The 21,734-nt window shown below is 37.9% G+C and overlaps 1 protein-coding gene across 9 annotated transcripts in view; it reads left to right on the top strand.

Annotated features, from left to right (window-relative positions):
* The window catches only part of DOCK10 (dedicator of cytokinesis 10), a 240,443-nt gene that overhangs the window by 197,259 nt on the left and 21,450 nt on the right, over positions 1 to 21,734 (top strand). For 7 of the 9 annotated variants that reach the window (XM_050963968.1, XM_050963963.1, XM_050963967.1 and 4 more), the window contains 13 exons: positions 146 to 193; positions 878 to 979; positions 3,941 to 4,065; positions 5,912 to 6,024; positions 7,262 to 7,399; positions 9,202 to 9,384; positions 10,008 to 10,118; positions 11,566 to 11,781; positions 12,557 to 12,614; positions 12,947 to 13,045; positions 15,604 to 15,710; positions 18,137 to 18,259; positions 19,914 to 20,027. In XM_050963968.1, coding sequence (XP_050819925.1) covers positions 146 to 193; positions 878 to 979; positions 3,941 to 4,065; positions 5,912 to 6,024; positions 7,262 to 7,399; positions 9,202 to 9,384; positions 10,008 to 10,118; positions 11,566 to 11,781; positions 12,557 to 12,614; positions 12,947 to 13,045; positions 15,604 to 15,710; positions 18,137 to 18,259; positions 19,914 to 20,027 — 1,537 coding nt within the window. The remainder of the gene's footprint in view (positions 1 to 145; positions 194 to 877; positions 980 to 3,940; positions 4,066 to 5,911; positions 6,025 to 7,261; positions 7,400 to 9,201; positions 9,385 to 10,007; positions 10,119 to 11,565; positions 11,782 to 12,556; positions 12,615 to 12,946; positions 13,046 to 15,603; positions 15,711 to 18,136; positions 18,260 to 19,913; positions 20,028 to 21,734) is intronic. The other 2 variants (XM_050963971.1, XM_050963966.1) reach the window with 1 other exon arrangement.

The following is a 21,734-nucleotide window of genomic DNA, read 5'->3' as shown; positions in this document are numbered from 1 at the left end:
TCCCAAGTTCTGGGAGATCTTGGATCATTTGCTAACAAAGTGGTGGATTTATCATGGGTGTTCTTAAAAAGATCAAGACTCAGAATTTTTGAAATGTTGATGTCACTAAACAGAATCGTTACAAAATGTACTTTGTGCCTTTCAGGGTTTGCCTGCAAAATTTCAGATATCTAGGAAAACGAAATATAATAAGGTAATTATTTTTACTTATACAGTGTAGATGACATTGTTATTTTAAGTACTACTGTGGGGATTAACACTCAGATAAAAGTCATTAATGTATATCAATTTCATTCTGGAGGCATCGTAGCTGACCTACATTTTTTTTTTTTTTAATCCTATGAATGTTTGGAACTCAACTAATATAGCCATTTTCCTGGGCAACCAGGTGGATTACTTGTGATAGTGCATGAAGCTGTAGTAGTTAGACTATCATATTAGGGTTTTCCCAATCTTGTTTTTGCGTGCAAATGCCAGAGAAGGACAAACAGATCCTTCTTTTTGTCACCATAGAACTGTGAGGGAATGGCACTATCATGTATCCATGAATGCTTCAAAAGCATTAGAAACTGAGATTCCCCAGGCCCTAGTATTTGTCTCTGCCCACTATACTGAAGAGCATGAGATCATTTTTCCAGCTGTCAAGCATGAGACGTACACTTCTGTTTCAGCATGTTATGATGCTTCATTTTTCATTTCATGCTACAACAATGAACTTTGCTGTCTGTCATATGTTCAGCAGCAAAATGTAGAGTTGCTGTATTAACCAATTCATGCTTTGTATCATGTTTTGCCAGGTACATTTGTGTTTTTCACTGACATGACCTAATCAGAGGCACGTACCATAACAGAGTTAACGTTTATTTTCTCTTAACAGGAAAATAGCTGCTGCCTTTAAGTTTGCTCAGGCCACCCAGAATAATGGAACGCTTAAGGGATCTAACTCATCTTGTCAGACATCTGGTATACTGCCGCAATGGTAATTATTAAGCTTTCAACACCTTAAACCAAATTTAGATCAAAATAGGTCTAAACACAGGGGCTAAAGCTCATTTACAGCCACCTAAAGACCCCTTTACAGTGCCACTTATTGGGTGGTTATGTTTGGCCCCCATCTGGTTACTTCCACTTTTACATGTAGTGTAGTCATTTATTATCGTGTCCACTTTATAAGCTAGGTGTATGCTCCTTTTTCCTGGTCTTTTTTTCTCTCCAAATAATCAATAAATTGTACATTTTAAGTTGAATTTAATCGTTCTATCCTATGGCATCTGAATAAACTGCAGAAGTAAAATGTGCATTGTAGTAATAGCCTTAATACCCACTTGAGGGGAAAATCAGTGTGTGTGTTTATAACATATGCTCCCATGTTACCAGGTGTTGCTCCTGCTGGAGAAAGGTTAAGTGGGTTCTGTTGACTCTTCAAGACAGGTGACTTATTGCCTCATCTGAACATCAGGGAAGTGGGAGTGGCTTTCTAGATAAAGAAGATCAAGGATGGGGGCTGAATAACCTGAGGTAGCTACCCTAAGAGCAGCCAAGACAGGAGAGAAGGACTGAAGGGAGTGAATTTCTCACTTTATGTGGTTTGTAGACTTTGTCTAAGAGCAGGCTGGGAAAGGCTGTATTCCCACCATTCTGTGCTTTTCAGATAAAATTGTTTATCTATGCGTAGCTTATTCAAACCCAATAATGCCCAACATCATAAGCCTATATCATGGCATATGGCTGGAACGAATGAAACATGAGGAAAAGGAAGCATTTCTCTTTCCTCTCCTTCTTCCCCCCCCCCCCCCGCCCCCGAATAAGTGCTGATCTCATTTCACAGCTGGAACTGGCATGGTGCCTTTGAATTAAAGCATGAAGAGGCTATTGTTTTGCTGCACGTTTACAGGAGAACCAGCATGGTGATACAAAATTAGAAACCCACCACGAATGAGGCATGCTGCAGCTGTTTTAAGCGACTGCTACAGTCTAAATCCTCCCAATGCAGTATTTAGCCCTTTTGGCTGTAAAAATATTTTTAAGGAATGGCAAAGACATATGTTAAGAGCTAAATAAAATATTATTACTTTTCAATGACCCTTATAACTTTCACTCTGCTTTTGAAGATGTACGTTTATTTATTTATGTTTGCTGACCAACAATATATTTTCATGTGAATGTGGAGCTAGATTTTCAGAGTAACTCAGGATAAAATTTTCAAGTGCTCAACAGTTGGGGTCAGATTTTCACACAGGAGTTCCCATTGCGACTCTTGGAACCAGATTTGCAGCATGCTGGATAGCAAAAATCTGGCCACTGAAAGGGAGCTGAGCGCTTTTGAACGTCTAAAAATATTTGTAATATAATCAAATAATTACCAACAAATCAGAGATATTTTTAGTTGAGAGGAAAGTAGTCATAAATGCTCAATTTATTGCTAAAACTGTTAGTGCCTTGGTTCCTGATTTTCCACCTTACATGTCCATGAGAGGAAGAGCCTCTTCTTGGGCAGGTTACTCCTGGTGGGAAAAGATAAGGGCAAAGATTACCCTTTGCCTGTGTGTATTTGGGGGAGATGGGACTCCACTCTTTGGGGGAGCAAGACAGGAGATGATGGGGTTGGAGTGGAGCCACCATCTGTGGCATCCTGCTCCCTTTCCCACAATTCTGTACACCATACAGCCAGCTCCCTCCTCCCCCCCAAAAAGAGGATTAGGTAACACAGCTTAAAGGCCCATATTTTTCACAGTCAGGGTAATTTACCATTGGAACAACTTGGATGTGGTAAATTCTCAGTCAGCTGAAGTCCTTAAAGACTGCACAAGACAAGATTGGTTGTCTTTCTAAACAACACACTCTAGCTCAGCCAGAAATTATGGGGTTGATGCAGGTAAATCTTCCTGGCCTGTGGTATGTAGGAGACTAGGTTGTCATACCGGTACCTTCTGGTCTTCACGTCTACTAAAGAAAGATCTCCTTCAGGGTCATGTTGAAATGGAAGCTGTGGGGAGTCAGGGTAGGAGTCCTGAGGCACAAGCTCTCTACTTGGATGGCTTTTGGCAGCTCTCCTGAATGTTGTGGCTCTCAGAAAACTTGTGATTTTCAGGGAATAAACCTCCTTCCCATTCCATGGTAGGGCATGGGGTTGGAAACCAGGAGGAAAGGTTAGGGGTAACCCTTCCTCCCCTCCTTCTGAGGGTTTGATCATGTGCTAACTGTGCAAGTCAAAACTCATACAGATTCTAGGCCTGTATGCAGAAAATAACGTGCAGAGGAGAAAATTTTCAAAACTGTGTACTTAAAGTTAGGCATCCATATTTAGGCAGCTAAATAAAAGGGACCAGATTTTTCAGATGTGCTGTCAGTTCTCACTAAATTCAGTAACAGATGCAGGTTCCCAGTACTTTTGAAAATGAGGCCATTTTTATTTTGGAACCTTTGTATGAATATATGTGCCTGAATTTGGTACCCTTAGTTTTAAATGTCTTCTATTTAGCAAAATAGTCTATTGTATTCATTAGCAGAATACAAAAAGAATGTATCTTTTTTTATCATCACTGTCCATTCTAAAATCCTCAGTCCCCCATTATTTATTAATTGTGTTTAATAATTTGTGGTGTTAATAGTTTTCTCTGTATTCTAAACCAACAGGATTTAGCTCAATTCCTCTTCCCTAAAGGGCTGTTGTGTAAACATTGGTTAGCTGGTTAAACCAGTGCTTCTCCTAGTAATAAGTAAATGTTGTGATGTCTCCTGTGATCTCAAGAAATCACAAAACATCTGCTTATGTTATATAAGACTTTGTTCTTCAGCTATATTAACCTGAAATATTTTGCATTCATTGGTCTCCCTTACGGTCATTGAGAAATACTGCAGATAATTCTGAGAGACATGGAAAAACTATAGGGACATGATAACAACATTTAAACCGAAAATGGTGCTTTCTCATTTTCAGGATACATTCTACTTCCAGTCATGATGGCCACAAACATCACAGATCTCAAACATTACCAATAATCCGTGGCAAAAATGCATTTTCCAACCCCAAACTCTTGCAAATGATAGACAGCAGCATGGCAAGTAAGTATGAAGGAAATGAATCTACTTATCTGTCTGTCTCTATCTTAGATTTCTCTATAGAGCCCAGCACCATAATGTATAAGAGTCTGATTCAAAGCTCATTGAAGTCAGTGAGAGTCTTTACATTGATTTCAATGGGCTTTGCATCAGGCCCTAAAGGCTGAAATGGAACTTCTCTGAATATTAATAGTTGGAATATAGACCTGTAAAGATAAAAAAGCCAACACTTGCAAACATCAGAACCTGAAGATAGGTACTTAAACACATATTTGGAAAACGAAATTAGCAGCTTGCTTTGCAGAGGTGCTGACTTCCCATGGACTTCAGTGGATTCATACTACCCACGTTTTTGCCAAGCTCATTGAGTTCTGTGGTAATTTGCACCAGCTGAGAATCTGCCCCCTGGAGTGTTGTACAGTCAGGTGTGCAACATCTGAAATAGGATAAGTGCTAGAGCTGGTAAAAAATTTGGACTCTTTGCAGGTATTTTCAGGAAAAAATTGTCCTGTTTTCCATTGAAAAATTTCAAAATTCTGAATTTTTCAATCATCTTTAATCATGACTAATAAAGCTGTTCAAAATACTGTGTGGCTGTAACTCCTGCAAATTGTCATCTCCTTGCCATTTTCACATCCTGGTGTTTTGATCTGTAGGAAGCAGATTTCATGAAAATGGATGCCTTAGTATTTTACACCGCACTTTTCCTTTTAATCCCAAAATCAAGAGGCAATATTTTGTGTGCTCATTAAGATAGTAATGTATATTGGACATTTAAAAATAACAGGTATCCTTAAAGCATACCTACACACATCTCTATTTAACAATAAGAATGGCATTCTGTGTCAGTGAAAGAATACAGTAATGTGACCTCTCAGAGTAGATACTTTAAAATGCTTTAAAAAATAAATGTCCATTCTTTTCCCCATCAGCATTGCAATTCACTGGAGTGAATTGTAGCATTAGAATATCATTCTAGAATTCTAGCATTTGCAGACAAGTCAAGCATTTGCTAACTCACATATGGAACATATTGTGACATATTTTAGCAGTCATTGCCTGCTTATGTGAGGGGAGAAGGCTCAAGGATTCTTTCTTCTCCAATTGCCACCTCCACTGTGTTTTTGTGCTGTGGACAGCCAGAATTCTAGTGCTTGTACTCCCTGAATGCAAGGCGAGACAGAGTTTTAGTTCCAGCAGTGTTAAGATACCCTTAACAGGTGAGGACAGTGTTCCATTCCCTTTTTGCACAACTAACATCTAAAGGTGGATGCTAAAATGAATGCACACTGCTCACTTATATATGTAATAATTATTATGTAAGAGTTCACTTTCCCCATGTCCTCTGAAGGCAGCTTGCATGCCCTTGTCCTTTAAGGGTAGAGTGCTTCCATCAGCTACTAGTGGTTTAATGCCCTCTGCACACACAGCCTGATATACCCTACAGTTATCCCTTAACAGACCTAGAGGATACAGATAGACAGACTTGAAAAAGATATGTAACTAGTGGCAGACGGTGTGACAGGAAATGTCAAATATACATTTGTTTATTGCACATAATTTTTTTTCTGAGGGAGATGTGATGATAGGATATAATTCATTGTTCAAATCTCTTGTCAGGCTGAATGTAATCTCTGATGAAAAAAGCAAATAAATATTCTGCAAAGTTGAAAAGTTGTTACAAAATTAACAAAATTGAAGCAAGCAACCTTTGATTTCCCCCTTTAGCTTACGTGCACACTTAGGAATGAATGTTTGTACTGATTTGAGAAGCAGTTCTTGATCTGATTGGAGGGTTATTTATCTTGATACTCACTTTGTTGTTCTCTTCCCACTTCTTTTGCTGCAGGCAGCTCCAATGACACAGACATTGTACACTATGCAGACACAGAGGCAAATATTGCCACAGAGGTTTGCCTCACCATTCTTGATCTACTGTGTCTTTTCACTCAGAACCACCAGGTATTTTCTATTGTTGCAAATTCTCCTTGAAATGGTGTCATAGGTTTGAGCAAAAAGAGAATTTTAAATAAGTTTCAAAATGCCCATGTGTACGTTACAAAGAAACAAATATAATGCCAAATCATTCATTTAGGGGTTTTGGTGGGGTGAAGGAAGGGGAGTACTAAGCCTCCATGCAAGTACTGGCTTAAAGGGTCCTGGCTGAGCAGAAGAGCTAGGAAAAGGGATGACCCATGGAAACAGCATCACTTCCTACGGTGTGATGATAGTAATGCTTTGATCTCATATAAACTGGTCATTAAAAAATCTCCATACCTTTACAAAGGTGGGTAAGTATTATCCACATTTTAAAAATGGAGACACTGAGGCACAGAGAAGTTAAGGCCAAACTTTTCAAACTTGGGTGCCTGAAACTTAGGCTGCTAACTACTTACTGAGGCATCTGAATAAAAGGGCTGGTCTACACTACCGCAGCAAGTTGACCCAAGTTACGCTACTTCAGTTACATGAATAACATAACTGAAGTAGACATAGCTTAGCTCGACTTACTGCAGTGTCTACACCGTGCTGTCAACAGGAGATGCTTTCTCACCCACTTCTCTTACTGTTCTCGGAAATGTGGAGTACACAAATCGATTGGAGAGCGCTCTGCCATTGATTTAGCATGTCTTCACTAGACCTGCTAAATCAACACCTGCTGTATTGATTGCAGCAGTGCCAATCTACTGGTAAGTGTAGACATGGCCAAAGTCATCTGAATTTCAGAGAAGCTGAAATAGCTTCTACTGAAGTCAGCAGGCGTTGTGGATGCTCAGGTCACTGATCAAGCCATTCTTGCAGTATGGATTTAGAAGTCTAACTGAAGGCATTTAAGTTAGAAAATGTTGGCCTAAGTGACTTGCTCAAGGTCACACAGATAGAAAGTGGCAGCCATCAACAGACCCCAGTTCTCATGAATCCCACTTCCCTGTCTTGAGTGGTATGTGTAGTAGTTAGTGTTAATGAATAGGGAGAACAAACAGTGGAAGACAATGGTCCGATATTACTGTAGGTATGAAGAGCCCGCAGCCCATGCAGAATGCCTCACATTGCTGGTAACCTCTAAGCACTTGTAGGGCTGACATTAAAGATACTACCACATTTGAACACATTAGGACTTGGTGCAAAAAAACCAAAGGAGCCATTTTCTGTTCCATTATTACAATATTACAATCCTGTTTGTGTACTGACTTTTCAGAGACAACTCCAGCAATCTGATTGCCAGAATGCACTGATGAAAAAGGTCTTTGATACCTACCTGCTCTTTTTGCAAGTCAACCAGTCGGCAGTAGCCCTCAAGCATGTCTTTGCTGCCTTGCGGTTGTTTGTGAGCAAGGTAACTAGCCTTTTATTCCATTTGAAAGCTGTTACATAAGGTTGGCAGGGCGGTGCAACAAATCCAACTTTGTGGAGGATTTCACACTTTAAGGTGCTTTCTGTCTCTTCGTTTCATTGGTATTTAGGGATCCGTGTTGAAAAAGACCATCTGATTTACTATCTGCAGTTTTGTAGGTACAAATAATTATGGGATTATTTTCTAACCCTTAGACGCTGAACTGCCTCACTGTGCCTGGGAACCAGATCTAAAAGCTACAAAATCAGAGCTGGAGTTGAGGACATATTTTAAAAATAATCAGGATTTGGCAGATGGATTATAGTGATGGCTGAGGAGAAGTGGGAGAAATGCTGCTGTAATTTTGTAGCATTAAACAAAATTGATCTGATTGTCCAGTCCCTTGCATGTAACACAGTAGTGGAGAAAAGTTTAAGCTACATGCCATTCTTCCAAAATGGTTGTAAATTGCAAAAAAAAAAAAAAAAGAAAGAAAAGCAATATGGTCATGCCTCTTCCAGCAACATAGCTCAAAGGCCAAAGGAAGCATAAGATAAACCAGTCACAGCCTGCTTTAAATTACACACCAGACTTCCAGGAGCCAGAGGAGCATGTGCAGTGGCAGGAGAGTAAATATCTAACATCATCTGATCCATCCACCTCATTGCCTTCAGGGGTTGTGTTCTATCTCCAAACGTCTGTAGGCATATTGATCTCAGTAGTGGCTCCTGTGGGAATAATAATCTCTATAGCAATCTAGATCTGTGCCAAACATGCTTATTTTCTCCCTCGTCTCATTCCTTATGTTTTCTGCTGTCTCCATCCTGTGATCAGTAGCTGTCAACGAACAGAGCCACTTGGACCTTTACATCCTATACTCTCTGCCGTCTAATGCTGTTCAGACTGTTGGCCACAGGGGGAACACTGGCTTAATGTGACATAAAGGCATAGTAATCAATAGAGAGGAGCGAAATTTTTCAGCAAAATGTTGTCTGGCAAAAATATCAGATTTGGCAACACTGAGATGTTTTATGAATTCATGCCAATTTCATCAAATTGTTTGTTTTGAAAATACACTAGTCCTCTCTCCTTACCTCCTCCCTTCCCCTCCCCCCCAGATAAGAATGTTTCCATTTTTTGTTTGAAATAACTTTTTGTTTTGAAATTTATTTTGAATTTTTTTAAATAAATTCAAAAACATTTAAAAATGCTTAAACTGAAATATTTTATTTCGAGTCAACTGAAACATTTAATTCAGTCCAAAAAAATTTTTCAACTTTTGGATTCACCAAATATTTTGAAATTTTTTGTTTTCAGTCCAACTGAAATGAACTTTTTCAGCCTTTCTAGACTGCCACAAAACACCTATTATTTTCCCAGCTGTAGTGCTATTCCAAACTTTTTTCTCCTCACTGGTTAGCTTTTATAATGGTGTCTGAACTCTCCCCAGTCCCCTTCACTATGCTATTTCCATTGCAACTGCTGCACCTCACTATGCTTTCAGTGCACATGATGTTATTTGTGCATCAAATACAAATTTGGAAGGTCAATTTAACTGATGCTTTGTACACAACAGGATTTGATTAATGCTTTGTACACAACTTGCACACACTGTTTTCACTTACTTTCATTTTTACACAGAAGAGAATGCTTAGCTAGTGGCAGATGTTTTTGCTAGACACTGGTGTGTCTGAGAGAGCGAGGCTTGTTTTTAATGAAAGTTTGACACAAAATATGTTGATTCAAAATGAATGTAGCAAAGAGTAGTAGAAGTGCTAAACATTTTGACATTTTTTTTTCTCTAGTTTCCTTCAGCATTTTTTCAGGGGCAAGCAGACATGTGTGGATCATTCTGCTATGAAATCCTGAAATGCTGTAACCATAGGTCACGGTCAACTCAGACAGAGGCATCTGCTCTTCTTTATTTTTTCATGAGAAAGAACTTTGAATTTAATAAGCAGAAGTCAATAGTCAGGTCCCATCTACAGGTGAGTGAAATGTAAGATGCACTTTAAACAATGTATACAGGCTATAAAAAATATTCCACTGAAATGATACTTTGAATTCTGGAAATCACAATTTCTCTGTGTCGTTCTAATTTTTCTGGCATGTCTGAAAACATTGGACCATATTCACTAGTTCATTCCAGCTGTTTTGCTTTGTGCTGGTGATGCAAAGCAGCTGTAAACTTAGCTAACTGGCCATTTAAATCAGGTTTATGGCTTCATTGCATCACAGGCACAGCATGTAGCAGTTGGAGCGTATCTGACTCAGTGTGTCACCAGTGTGGGCTTAACTTACATCTCCAATTTTACAGTAGTATGATTCAATCAGTACAGATGCATGGGCATAAAACTGGAGTAATACAGTGATGAGACAGGATCTAACATTTTAAAATATAAACAATTATAAACATATAAAAGACGATTTGTTATTTATATTTATGTATTTGTTTATATTTTGTCTTCATAAAATATTTGTGGAAAGCCCTTTTCTCTCCCCCTATCAGTTCCAACTCTTGCTGATTTTTTAAAACAGGGATTAAAACTATGTCCAAACTTTGCTTTCCTTTAGTAATCATACATTGTTCTTTTTTCCTCTTCACCGATAGCTCATCAAAGCTGTAAGCCAATTGATCGCAGATGCAGGGATTGGTGGATCTCGGTTTCAACATTCACTTGCAATTATAAATAATTTTGCTAATGGAGACAAGCAGATGAAAGTAAGAAAGGTTTTGTATCTATCATTGCCTGTTATAGATGACAGAATGATAGGAAGAACTGATTCACAAATACTTTCATGAATAAAAAGACTGACTTCATTTTATAGTGATTCATGGTTCATGTTATTATTTTGTCAAGTAAATGTTTGTGAATCCCAAAATCTTAGTAAATATAACACAAATGTTTGTTCATCTGAACTTATTATTTGTTATTCACAATTTGTTGTTCTCCTTTTGAAAATGTTTCACTCATCCAATCATGGAGCAGAAATTATGCCATATGACCAGTGAAACACCGTAAATAGCATGTAGTTGAAGTTAACAGTTCCCAAATGATATTTAGGCTAGAAATTATTCTTCCTACTATTTAGCAAATACTTATGAATAATAAATAAGTTTAATAGAAAATCCAGATTTGCTTGTGATTAATTTGCTAACCCAAAATAAGGGGCTTACCTCATAATAAGTGTTTGTTTAGACCCCACTCTGCTAAATATATTAGAAAACAGTTTTAAATCACAACTTGTGTATTTTTATAAGCTCTTGTCAAATGCTTTGCAGGAAACATTTTCAATTTTTTTCTTATGGGGCTTACTCTCCTTTCACTAACAGTGGTGTAAATCAGGAGTGAGTCCATTGAAGTCAATAGTTACACTGATGTAAAATTAGTGTAAGTAACATGGGAATTTCACCTGTATTTTATTTTGTTAAAGGGCAGCTTTTATCTTTCATCTGTTAATCTTGTATCTGTGTGTTCTGCTTTTGTAGCATTCTCAGATCTGCCAATCAAAAGAAAGGCATAATTTTTTTTCTGTATCATTATGCTCTCTACACCTATGCAAAAAAACAAACAAAACCCCACAGCCCTGAAAATCAGAATTTATTATCGTCCATCTCAAAAAAAAAAAAACCCAGCAGAACTGACATACTTTTTTCTTGAGGAATAATCTGTGATCTGGCTGATAGGAAGATCAAATTTTAATCTTGTGTGGTTTGAAATGGCTATGGGCAAGACTGAGATACCATTTTTCACACTGAATACTACCTTCTGCCATTTACGTTAGTGAGGCTACCTGTGGAGTAAGGTATTACTTGCATCAGTAAGTGTATCCAAATCTGGCAATAAATTTAGTAACAGACATATGGTCATATTTTCACTTGTTACCCCAGCGTCAGTCCATTGACTTCAGTGGAGTTACTCCATATAGACAGTGGTGTAACTGAAATCAGAATATGGACTAGAGTTTCTAATGGATGCTGTGACACATCAGTAAATAAATGGCAGAGAACTGTTCAAATATGTAAATATAATGGGACTATGAGTGTGATTTAAATAGGAGTCTATCCATTGACTTCAGGCCCAGTCAGGGGTGATACTATAGTTTAACATGATAAAAGTATGACTTTGTAGGCCTTTTCAGTGATTCATTGCTTATCTTTTCCAAAGAACAGTCACTTTCCAGCAGAGGTGAAAGACCTGACCAAACGCATCAGGACAGTTTTAATGGCCACAGCTCAGATGAAGGAACATGAGAAGGACCCAGAGATGCTTGTAGACCTGCAATACAGTCTAGCAAACTCATATGCCAGTACACCTGAATTACGAAGGACTTGGCTTGAAAGCATGGCCAAGATTCATGCTAGAAATGGAGATTTATCAGAGGTAATTTACGTAAGACAAAGAAATCAGTCTGTATTTAGATTGAGATCTACAAATGAAAAGCACTCAATAATAGCTTGGTATTTTTAATTATGATGATTATTATCTAAGCTAAATGTGCAGTTTCCCTCATGTGACTAAAATAAGATGTGGACTGGGTTGAAGAGTGCCTGGATGTGCTGTATATTACAGGTTATATACCAGGGATTAACCATGACTAGCTGACACATTGCTGAGCATGATTTGTCTTTGTCCACAGTGACCACAAGGCCATTGTCAGCTTCCTGTTAGCCAACTCAGCTGTTAAAATCGTGTTTAAACACAATGTAATTTCCTAATGACAACAAGACTATGTAGTTTCCGTTCCCTTCTGGGTTGTTTGTTTTTCAGCACAGGATATGATCTGGGTCATAGCCCAATTTTTTCTTTTTGGCAAAAATGTTATTTGTATTAAATTGATTAATTGAACCTCAAGATCTTAGCCCAATAATACCTTGTTTCCAAAGTAACCATGTATTTTCTATGGGTTAGATCTTGATGCTCTTGTTTAACCCGTGCTCTATACGTATGTAGGCGAAACTTCTATTAAAATCAGTGGTAGTTTTGCCTGAGTAAGGACTTGGTATTTGACCTGTGATTTCTTCAAATTATCAAACTAAGTTTGTTTCCCCTTTTCCAAAACATATTCCGACAACGAAGAGGGTTTCTGACCCTCAGCAAACTAATAATGTAAGATCTGTGGTGTACTTTAATGTATTTATATGGTCTCTGGTTTCAGGCTGCTATGTGCTATATCCATATAGCTGCCCTCATTGCAGAATATCTGAAAAGAAAGGGTAAGTTAAATGTATTCAAATACAATAATTAATGTAGAGAATTATACAACTGAACACATCTTTGCAACTGTTTTACTTCATTCAGATCTCATTTGTTTTCTTTTCAAGCTATCCTGCTGCTCGTACCCTTCACATGTGTTTGAGATATGAGACTAGTAAATTCTTATTGTAACAGCAAAATAAAATACATATTTTATACGTAAGAGGTTAATTGAACGTTTAGCTTTTTAATGCTAAGAGAATGCTTAATTTGTTAGTGTGTCATTATTAAATATGCATGTTATTAACACATACCAGTAGCACTATACTAATAACATCTTACGCTACCATAGGTTACTGGAAAATGGAAAAGATTTGTACCTCACGTATGCTCCTGGAAGATGTTCAAGTCTCTGATAGTAATCTGTTACTAACTACTCACAATGGAGGAAGTGAGTGTTCTAACCATGCCTGTTTATGGGTCAAGTAACATCATTTAGAACATCGAGTTACGGCTCTTAAACTGATCGAGTGAAAGAAGATGTTCTCAAAAGGGGAAAGAATTATGTTGCATGATTATGTTTTTAATAGAAAGCAGTTAATACTAGGAAATATTGTGTGATATTTTTCTGATGCTCATTTTGGTTGGACTAATTAATTATCTTGATGAATTGTACAGTATGTCACTAGTTACAGTGTTTACCAACAACAAGCCATTCTGCTACTGATCCAGGCAGGAAACTCCTACTTTTGTCAGTGGGAGTTTTGCACGAAAATGCATCATAATAGGATCCTGTAATTTTCATTTCAAAGTGAGATAAACTGCTTAAAAAGGACAATATTATTAAACAATTATACATCATCAATGTCCAATAACAGAAGTAAAAATAAGACCTTGATTGTACAGTCAGAAAAAATTAACATCCAGATAATGATATTGTACATAGTATACGATGGACAGCTTTTTAATTGGAGTTCATTTTCTTCCTTATCATATGATAAAACATTAAAGGCCCAGTTCTGCAGGGTGCAAGAGTATCTCTTGCAAGATGGTACATGCCTGTATGTGCCACATCAAGTCAGATGGAGCCAAGTCTTGCAGGAGAGACACTGCAGATTGTATGATTGGGTCTTAGCCCCTCCCCCACCCTTTTTTTTTTATACAGGTTGTGATAAATCAAGTTTTGTGGTTCAACCATTTATTTAGTGTAATAGTGAAATGCCCGTGCAGAAAAAAATATGTAATTACAGTTTGAATGAAATTCCTTGACTTTGTTAGGACTTTTGGACCCTCATCCCCAATTGGGTGACTTTTTCCGGCCACAGGATTTTTATGGCTACATTAAATTACCTCTTTTCAAGGGGAAAAATAAAGAAAAAAAAAGAAATATTGCAGTTACTGTAATGCTGCTCCTCTCAGAATTGATGTTCAAATTAATGTATTCAACTTCCCAATCATTTGCAAAACCATTTTCAGAGTTGACAATAATATCTTTCCGTCTCACATTAACAGAGAAAACCCATTAAATGCATTGATTGGGGCTAGAATCTATTAAAAGGAGGAAGCGTTGTTTGTTTTTTATTTTTATGTAAAGCCTTCATTTGTACCAAGCCTGAGATGAGTGTAGCCATGTAAAACTCCTACAGAAAGTCATTTTTCGGAGGCTTATACATCATTTGTGTGTCTGGAGAATCAAGGTAGCAATGAGACTTATCCTGCTCTTATTGAGGTCTGTGACAAAACTCCCATTTGACCACAGCGTGAGGAGGATCAGGCCCAATATCTGATTGTCTACACATAATTGCTAGTCTAGATTATTTTACTTAGAGCCTAGCAGAGAAATAAAAAGTGATTTTTTTCTTTAATTATATTGTTCCTCTGCCAATCTCTGTTAGTTTATTAAACTTACATTTCAAGGTTGCTCTCAGCATGAGCTAGCTCTGTTGGCACAGCTTCCATAAAGAATTGCTTCTGTGGAAAAGAGAATAAATACCAAGGGTGTGGGGGAAATAAGATGTGTGCTTTGGAAAGGAGAGAATAGTCTGATAGCTCATAAATGGTGAAGTCACATCATCTGCAGGAGTGAGACGAAATATATTAAGAGAAGTATGCTTTTCATCAAGGAGGGACTGTGTGGGAAAGTCATGCATGTAAAGAATGAACAACTAAAGGGTAACGTCAAAACTCAGAGACAGTAAAACGTCAAATAAGTCAAAACAAATAGTAATAGCAACTCCTTTGTGGTGTGTGCCTCTGTGTTTCTGTGCACGGTGGTATAGTATATTTCACTCTAAATTTAATAAATTACCACCCTTCAGATTTTTCTACTGTTAAACTTAACATCACCTTCTCTGGCAGATTTTCCTTTTAAAAAACACTAAGGCATTAGTGGCCCAAAACACTATGGGCCAGATTCTGCCAATCTTACCCTTAGTGAGTAATACTGTATTTTGTACATAGTCTAGCTGAAAAGTACTGATCTACTTACATGCTTAATTTTATGCACTATGAGTGCTCTCATTGACTTCAGAAGGATTACACATAGTGTGTCAAGTTAAATATGTAAGTCTTTGAAGGATAAGGGCCGATTGTACTAGTCAGCATGAGTAAGAGTGGCAGACTCTAGCCCTGTAGTAATGCTATTGTACCATTACTGTAGAATACTATTTTCTATGTGTAGTTTTATATGGGTTGGCAGTGTGATACAACACAAGTGGAGTAGTGACACGCAGAGAAAAGGAGAAGATTTCTTTGAGATCATTGTCTTATGAATACATATTAGTGTATCTGCCTAGATAAGTAGATTTATGCCACAGATGGAACTTAGAATAATGTGTCATAAATTCAATCAGTTCCATTTGTGCCACTCATCACTTGGATTGTAAAAAAATAAAAAAGTAATAATCCTAGTCATATAAAACTTGTTGCCATTTTACAACATCCTATAGCCTTTTAAAATCCATGGTTATACAAGTATTAATTTAGCATTTTCATGGCTTGTACTTCAAGGCTTATTTTCCATGGGATGGCCAGCTTTTCTAAATATTACCCCAAACATTAAAGAGGAAGGAGCTATGAAAGAAGATTCTGGAATGCAAGATACTCCATATAATGAGGTTAGCAATGGTAGATTTAAATAATAATGTTGTTCTGTATTCTTTTAACTTTATTACTTTGAGGGGGTGGGGGGCTAAGCTATTTATTTATTTAGGAAGTGTTAACCAGGTTATAAATCCTTGTCATGTAAATATCAGAAGCAAAATAAAATCAAAATGAGTTGTGGTTTAAAGAGACATTATAAAGGAATATAGTAACCAGATCTCTCTATTTAGAAGAATGTTACCGTTACAGAGCATCATTACCACAGCTGTGACATGTCATTTTGTTAAATGGGGTGAAATCTATCTACACAAATTTAACAAACCAGGCAAGTCTATCAAATGTTAATATACCAAAAAATTGAAAAGGTGTGATAGGGGTTTCTGTAGGTAAATGTACTTTGAGTACTGAATAAAAGGTAACCAAATATCTAAGTATATATTTGTCCTCTGTCTGTTTTGCTGGGTATGTAATTGGTGTGTTAATTTTTCTTGAACAACCACTTCCCATATTTTGGAGCCACTGCTCTATGGTTGGCCTAATCTTTTCTTTTTTCAGTGAGAGGCTATCAATAGCCAAGCAGCTACAGTAGAATCTCACAGTTACGAACACCTTGGGAATGGAGGTTGTTCGTATTATAGTTCTTTCAAAAAGTTCTTTCAGTTGTTCTTTTTACAACTGAAGATTGACTTAATACAGCTTTGAAACTTTGCTATGCTAAAGGAAAATGCTGCTTTTCCTTTTCTTTTGGTAGTTTTCGTTTAACACAGTACTGTACTATATTTGTTTTGTGTTTTGTTTTGTATCTCTGCTGCTGCCTGATTGCATACTTCCAGGCCAAACGAGGTGTGTGGTTGCCTGGTCAGTTTGTAACTCTGGTGTTTGTAACTCAGAGGTCCTACTGTACTAGCAGATGACAGATTAATTCTTCATTTCCTTTTGTGTGACCATTTCCACCCAGAATTCCCAGGAAGATTATTAAAGGATTATTTGGTAATAAATAGCCAACAATTTGTGATATTGGCTACAGATTACATCCAGTACTCTCTAATGGCTGGACATGCCCACCATACATGCATAAAATCTCCTCTTTCACCGCAAGTTTTTCAACATACAGCTAGCTGGTGTGAGGTACCACTGAAACAGTATCTTCAAGAAATTTTCTTTTATTGTGCTATGAGGTTGCTGGTGCTGTGAGGTTGCTGGTACTCCTTTCAAGATCAAACCTCATTACTCTGGGGTAATTTGTTTATACAGGTCCTTTTCCCAGCATGTCACATATGGACATTTTTTTTTATTTGGATAGTCTTCTGTAAATTTTGATGTAAATTAACTATAATTTTTTCTTTCCTAATTTACCTGATGCTATTACGTCTCTTAAAATTAGCTTTCTGTATAAAACAGTTTTTCTAGAAAGTTGAGAACTATAATGCCTAACTTGAAAACACTGGTACCACAGGAGAGTGGGATAGTCAAAGATAGTTTTTATTACTAAATAAGTTAGAAAAGTTTCTTTACTGAATAGAGGGCCAACTGTATGTATTCCATGGCTCGCCCAATCTTTAAAAGTATCTGGTTTATAATTTGAGTTAAGATCTGAATTATTTGCAATGGCTGTTATTGATGAGGAAAAAAGAACTTGTCTTTAGTTCTATCCCAAACCTATAGTGTAGCCTTTGCTAAAAGATACACATATATTTCTGGAGGGCAATAATATTTTTATATGATTCCTGCGCACATTATAAATGTGATAAACTATATTAAGGGATCACTTTACCCAATGCAGACTCCTTTCACCTAAAATATGGCAACTGTTTAACAATGCACAATAAAGCCACAAGAACGTCCAATTTAAATAACTGGGGTGGAATTTTAGCTTGACCGACTGTAAAATACCAGAATTGGAATATAGGGAGGAAACCCTGACTAAAACATCCCTCTGCTTCTCCAAAAAAGTGCCATAGGGTCTTTTTCTGTCTACAAATGTTTTATATCTCATCCATTGACTTGCTAATGGCTCTGATGGAAGAGTGCTAGTGATCCACTAGATAGCACCACTTTCTGTATCACCTGTGTGTTCTTCAAAGGCCCAAGCACTGACTGAACAAGCCTGGCATTACTTCTCTTGTGCCATGCTTCTGCAAGCTACCACCAGGTGGTATGGCTGCAGATATGATAGCTGGTGGTTTCTGAAGCGTTGGGAATTTCTTATTTTTGGCATTTTGAACCTTTACAGTGGTACTTAGACCTACATAAGACGGTAGCAGGTTGCCAAATGATTTTCACCAATTTCTTACTAAGCTTCTTATGACTATATTAACCTACTGTATAGAAGAAATCATATTGAAATAAAAAATATATATATGTACTGCTGATGTCATCGTAATTACCAAATGCAATCAACAAGTAAGTCACCATAGAATTTTTATTTGTGGCATTACAGAATATCCTTGTGAAGCAGCTGGAGTTGTGTGTTGAATACCTGTGGAAGTCTGAAAGATATGAACTGATTGCTGAAGTTAACAAGCCTATCATTGCTGTATTTGAGAAACAAAGAGATTTTAAAGTAAGCTGGGTTTCCAATTAAAATTTCTGTCTTAAAAAAACAGAGTAGGAGGAAAACACAGACCAGTGTTGTTAAAATTAAAATACACCAATTCAATTTTAATATTGCTGGGTGGGGGTTCGTTCGTCTTTGGATGGCTGAGTTAAAAATATCTTGTCTGAAGCCTGTGCAAGGTTATGGAAACCCCATGAAAATACATTTTCTATGGTTTCTGTAGCTCTGAGATCCCCTAGGTATGGTTTTCATTATTCAGACCTACATTAGCAAAATTACCATATACTGTCACCTATGAAGGTAGTGACCAAACATTGTTCCATCTTCATGGCTGTTCCATAGCCTACATGAAATGAGTATATTGGCCTTTAGCTAAGTTCCAAGAGAATTGGGGTTCACATCACTGTAATGACTGATACCCTGACATGCAATGATCTCAAAAAGTAGGCAGGCTCCTGTGCCTATGTGAAGTTCATTGCAGGATTGGAGTCTGAACAATCCCCTTTTGGACAGTCAAAGCAGAAAGACTAACTGGATTGTTGGGGGAGTGGGAAATGATCTACTCTCTAACCCACCAGCTCAGGGTTTGGGTACATTGGTGGGACAGAGGATGGACACTCACATCGCTATCACTTATGCTTTACCTGTGCCATGAATGGATAAAGGGTTTTGATTTCAAATCCTGCTCCTTTCATAGGCACTAAAATCACACTCGCAAATTCCTTTGGACAAATGAGCCCGTAAAGCTCATTAAAACCATAATATTGTTGCCTGGTGAAATTACATCAAAATTCTAGCCATTTTTTATTTAGAGATTTTAGTCTATGTCTTGCATTATATGCCCCTTCTAGAGGTCTCTTCTTATTTTTACAACTCCTTTGACCAAATGAATAGGAATTGGTATATGCATTTATCAAAGAGTTGATTTTTAGCAGTGAAAGTGTTTAGATATACCTAAGCTTAAAAATAACCTAAATTACAGGATAAAGGATTTAATTTTGAAATTATTCCGTGTTTGCTTTTGTTTTTCTTTAATTTCAAGTAGAAAAGCAATTACTTAATAATAATCCAAGTCATTGATTTCCTTGTTTAAACTGGAAAAAGGTAACTTAGCATGGGATGTAATTTGGGAAGCAGGGCCCCAGTGCAAAACATGGCTTTTACCAAAAGTTCACACTATGATAATAAAGTTATAGAATAACTGAAACTGAGAAGGAGTAAGGTGCAAAGGTGGTATACAGAGACTCCTGATACCTGTCCTGAGGCTGCCCCTTCTGTGCTGTGTCTCTCAGGATGTGCTCTTCATTCCATTCCGTGCCCACTGAATCACAGCTCAGTAATCAGGATGAGTAGCCTCATCACCGGCCATCCAGATGTGGGGGGACCAGTCCCAGATAGATTTCTTTTTCTACACATTGGGACAGACTTATACTGTAACTCTTTCCTTATGGAGCTATGCAGGAAGGCTACTACCACCCTAAAACTGTGTGGCCAGGAGAAGGCAGAAGTCTTGAAATTGACCTCTTGCAGCTGCTACTGAGAATAAAGAAGGTAGCCACCTCCACATGATTGGAAATCCCATGGTGGCAAAATTAACCTGAATAAAGCCTTTTAAAAATACAATTTTACATTGCACTTTTTCTGTTCCCTTTTACCGTAGAGACTGTCAGATCTGTACTATGACATCCATCGATCATATCTGAAGGTCGCAGAAGTAGTGAATTCTGAGAAACGTTTATTTGGCCGATACTATCGTGTTGCTTTTTATGGGCAGGTACGTCAGCCTCAGATTCTGTGTATAAGTCTGTGTATCTATAGATATAAAGGTGCACATTTAGAGAAAATCATTCTGGACACACTTTTCTTAAGGAAATTAAACTAGGCAAACATGGTCAACATTGAAACTATGTAGTAATAGTAATTAAAAAGCCTGAGCTGAGCCCAGAATTCTTTACATCAGTGTAAACTGTTAGAGTAGATTTACACTGGTGCGATTGAGAGCAGAATTTGCACCTCAATTTCTAGTCATTCTTTACTCAGGCAAAACTGATTTTGAAGTCAAGATCAGTGATGTTTTATGTGAGTAAGAATTTAATAAAAGCTAGTATTGCCCTCAGTATTCAGTCCTATCTTTCTAATCAGCATAAACTAGAGCTGTGAACAGTAGCTAATTTGTTGTTTCTTCTTGACTTTCTGACCTTCGCTTTTCATCCCCTTCTGATTCTATGCAATATGCAGTACAGTAGTTGTATGCTATCTACTGTGCGTTAGCCTGTTCAGAGCAATCACAGTGGCATGAATTTATGCTTTTCCCAACTGCAAACTGTTGTGGGAGGCTAGCATGTTCCTTTAAGACGTGTTTGGCAACCATGCAGTTTCCATTCCTCTGTAATAATAAGGTTTGTAAACAACAGATTGATATGAATCATTCTGTTTGCTAATTAGTGTTTAATGCTCTTTTCTTCTTTTGGTCTTATTCAAGGCTGTGGTAAGTTCTCTGCTCTTTTGCATGCTTTCTTTAATTCTTCTCACTCATCCTCCCCTGCCCCTGGTACAGTTTACTTAACCTTAACTTGTGCTTTTCACTATTCAGTGTGGCAGATGAAATAACATTGTTTCATTCATTGTCACATCTTGCAAACTAATTTTTGTTCGTTCGGTTTCCCTGAATTACAAAAACGTATCCGTCACTGCGCTGCATCCGTACCATGAGCCCTACTGCCAGTGACCTCAGCGAGAGCTTTGCTATTGACTTCCTTGGGAGCAGAACTGCACCCTGTGTTGCTTCTGGTGAAATGTTTATTGTAGCACTAATGCTGTTTAAGTGCAAAATTGTGCACTCAGTGGAGTAAGACTCCTAACTCTCTGCTCAGCTACACAGGACCTCTTCCAATTACAGCTGGAACAGTGGCACTGTACACCTGACGATCCCCTCTGTGAGTCGGGGAGGGGAGGGAGGAGAAGGAAATGACCAAGAATTGGTCCCTGTTTGCTGGTCAGCAAAACTGAACTCTTCAGGTGCACGAGGGAAAAGCAAAGTGCACCCTATAAAGGACTGCAGTGACTTATTTTCCTCTGCCTTTCTAAGGGTATGGCTACACTTAGAGCTGCACAGCGCTCCCTCGGCAGCGCTTTGAAGTGCGACTGTGGTCGTCCAGCGGTGGGAGAGAGCTCTCCCAGGGCTGCAGGTACTCCACCTCCCTGTGGGGATTAGCTTACAATGCTGGGGCAGTGTTTACACTGGCATTTTTTCACACCCCTGAGCGAGAAAGTTGCAGTGTTGTAAAGCATCAGTGTAGCCAAGCCCTAAGAAAGAGGAAGCAGGAGAGGGATTGTAACTCACCAAGGGCTGGTCTACACTAGGGGGGAAATCGATCTTAGATACGCAACTTCAGCTACGTGAATAACGTAGCTGAAGTCGAATATCTAAGATCGGATTACTCACCCGTCCAGACTGCGCAGGATCGATGTTTGCGGCTCT

Source organism: Gopherus flavomarginatus, chromosome 8 (assembly GCF_025201925.1).
Source record: "Gopherus flavomarginatus isolate rGopFla2 chromosome 8, rGopFla2.mat.asm, whole genome shotgun sequence".
NCBI lineage: Eukaryota > Metazoa > Chordata > Testudines > Testudinidae > Gopherus > Gopherus flavomarginatus.
This window is presented reverse-complemented; position numbering and strand designations above follow the sequence as displayed.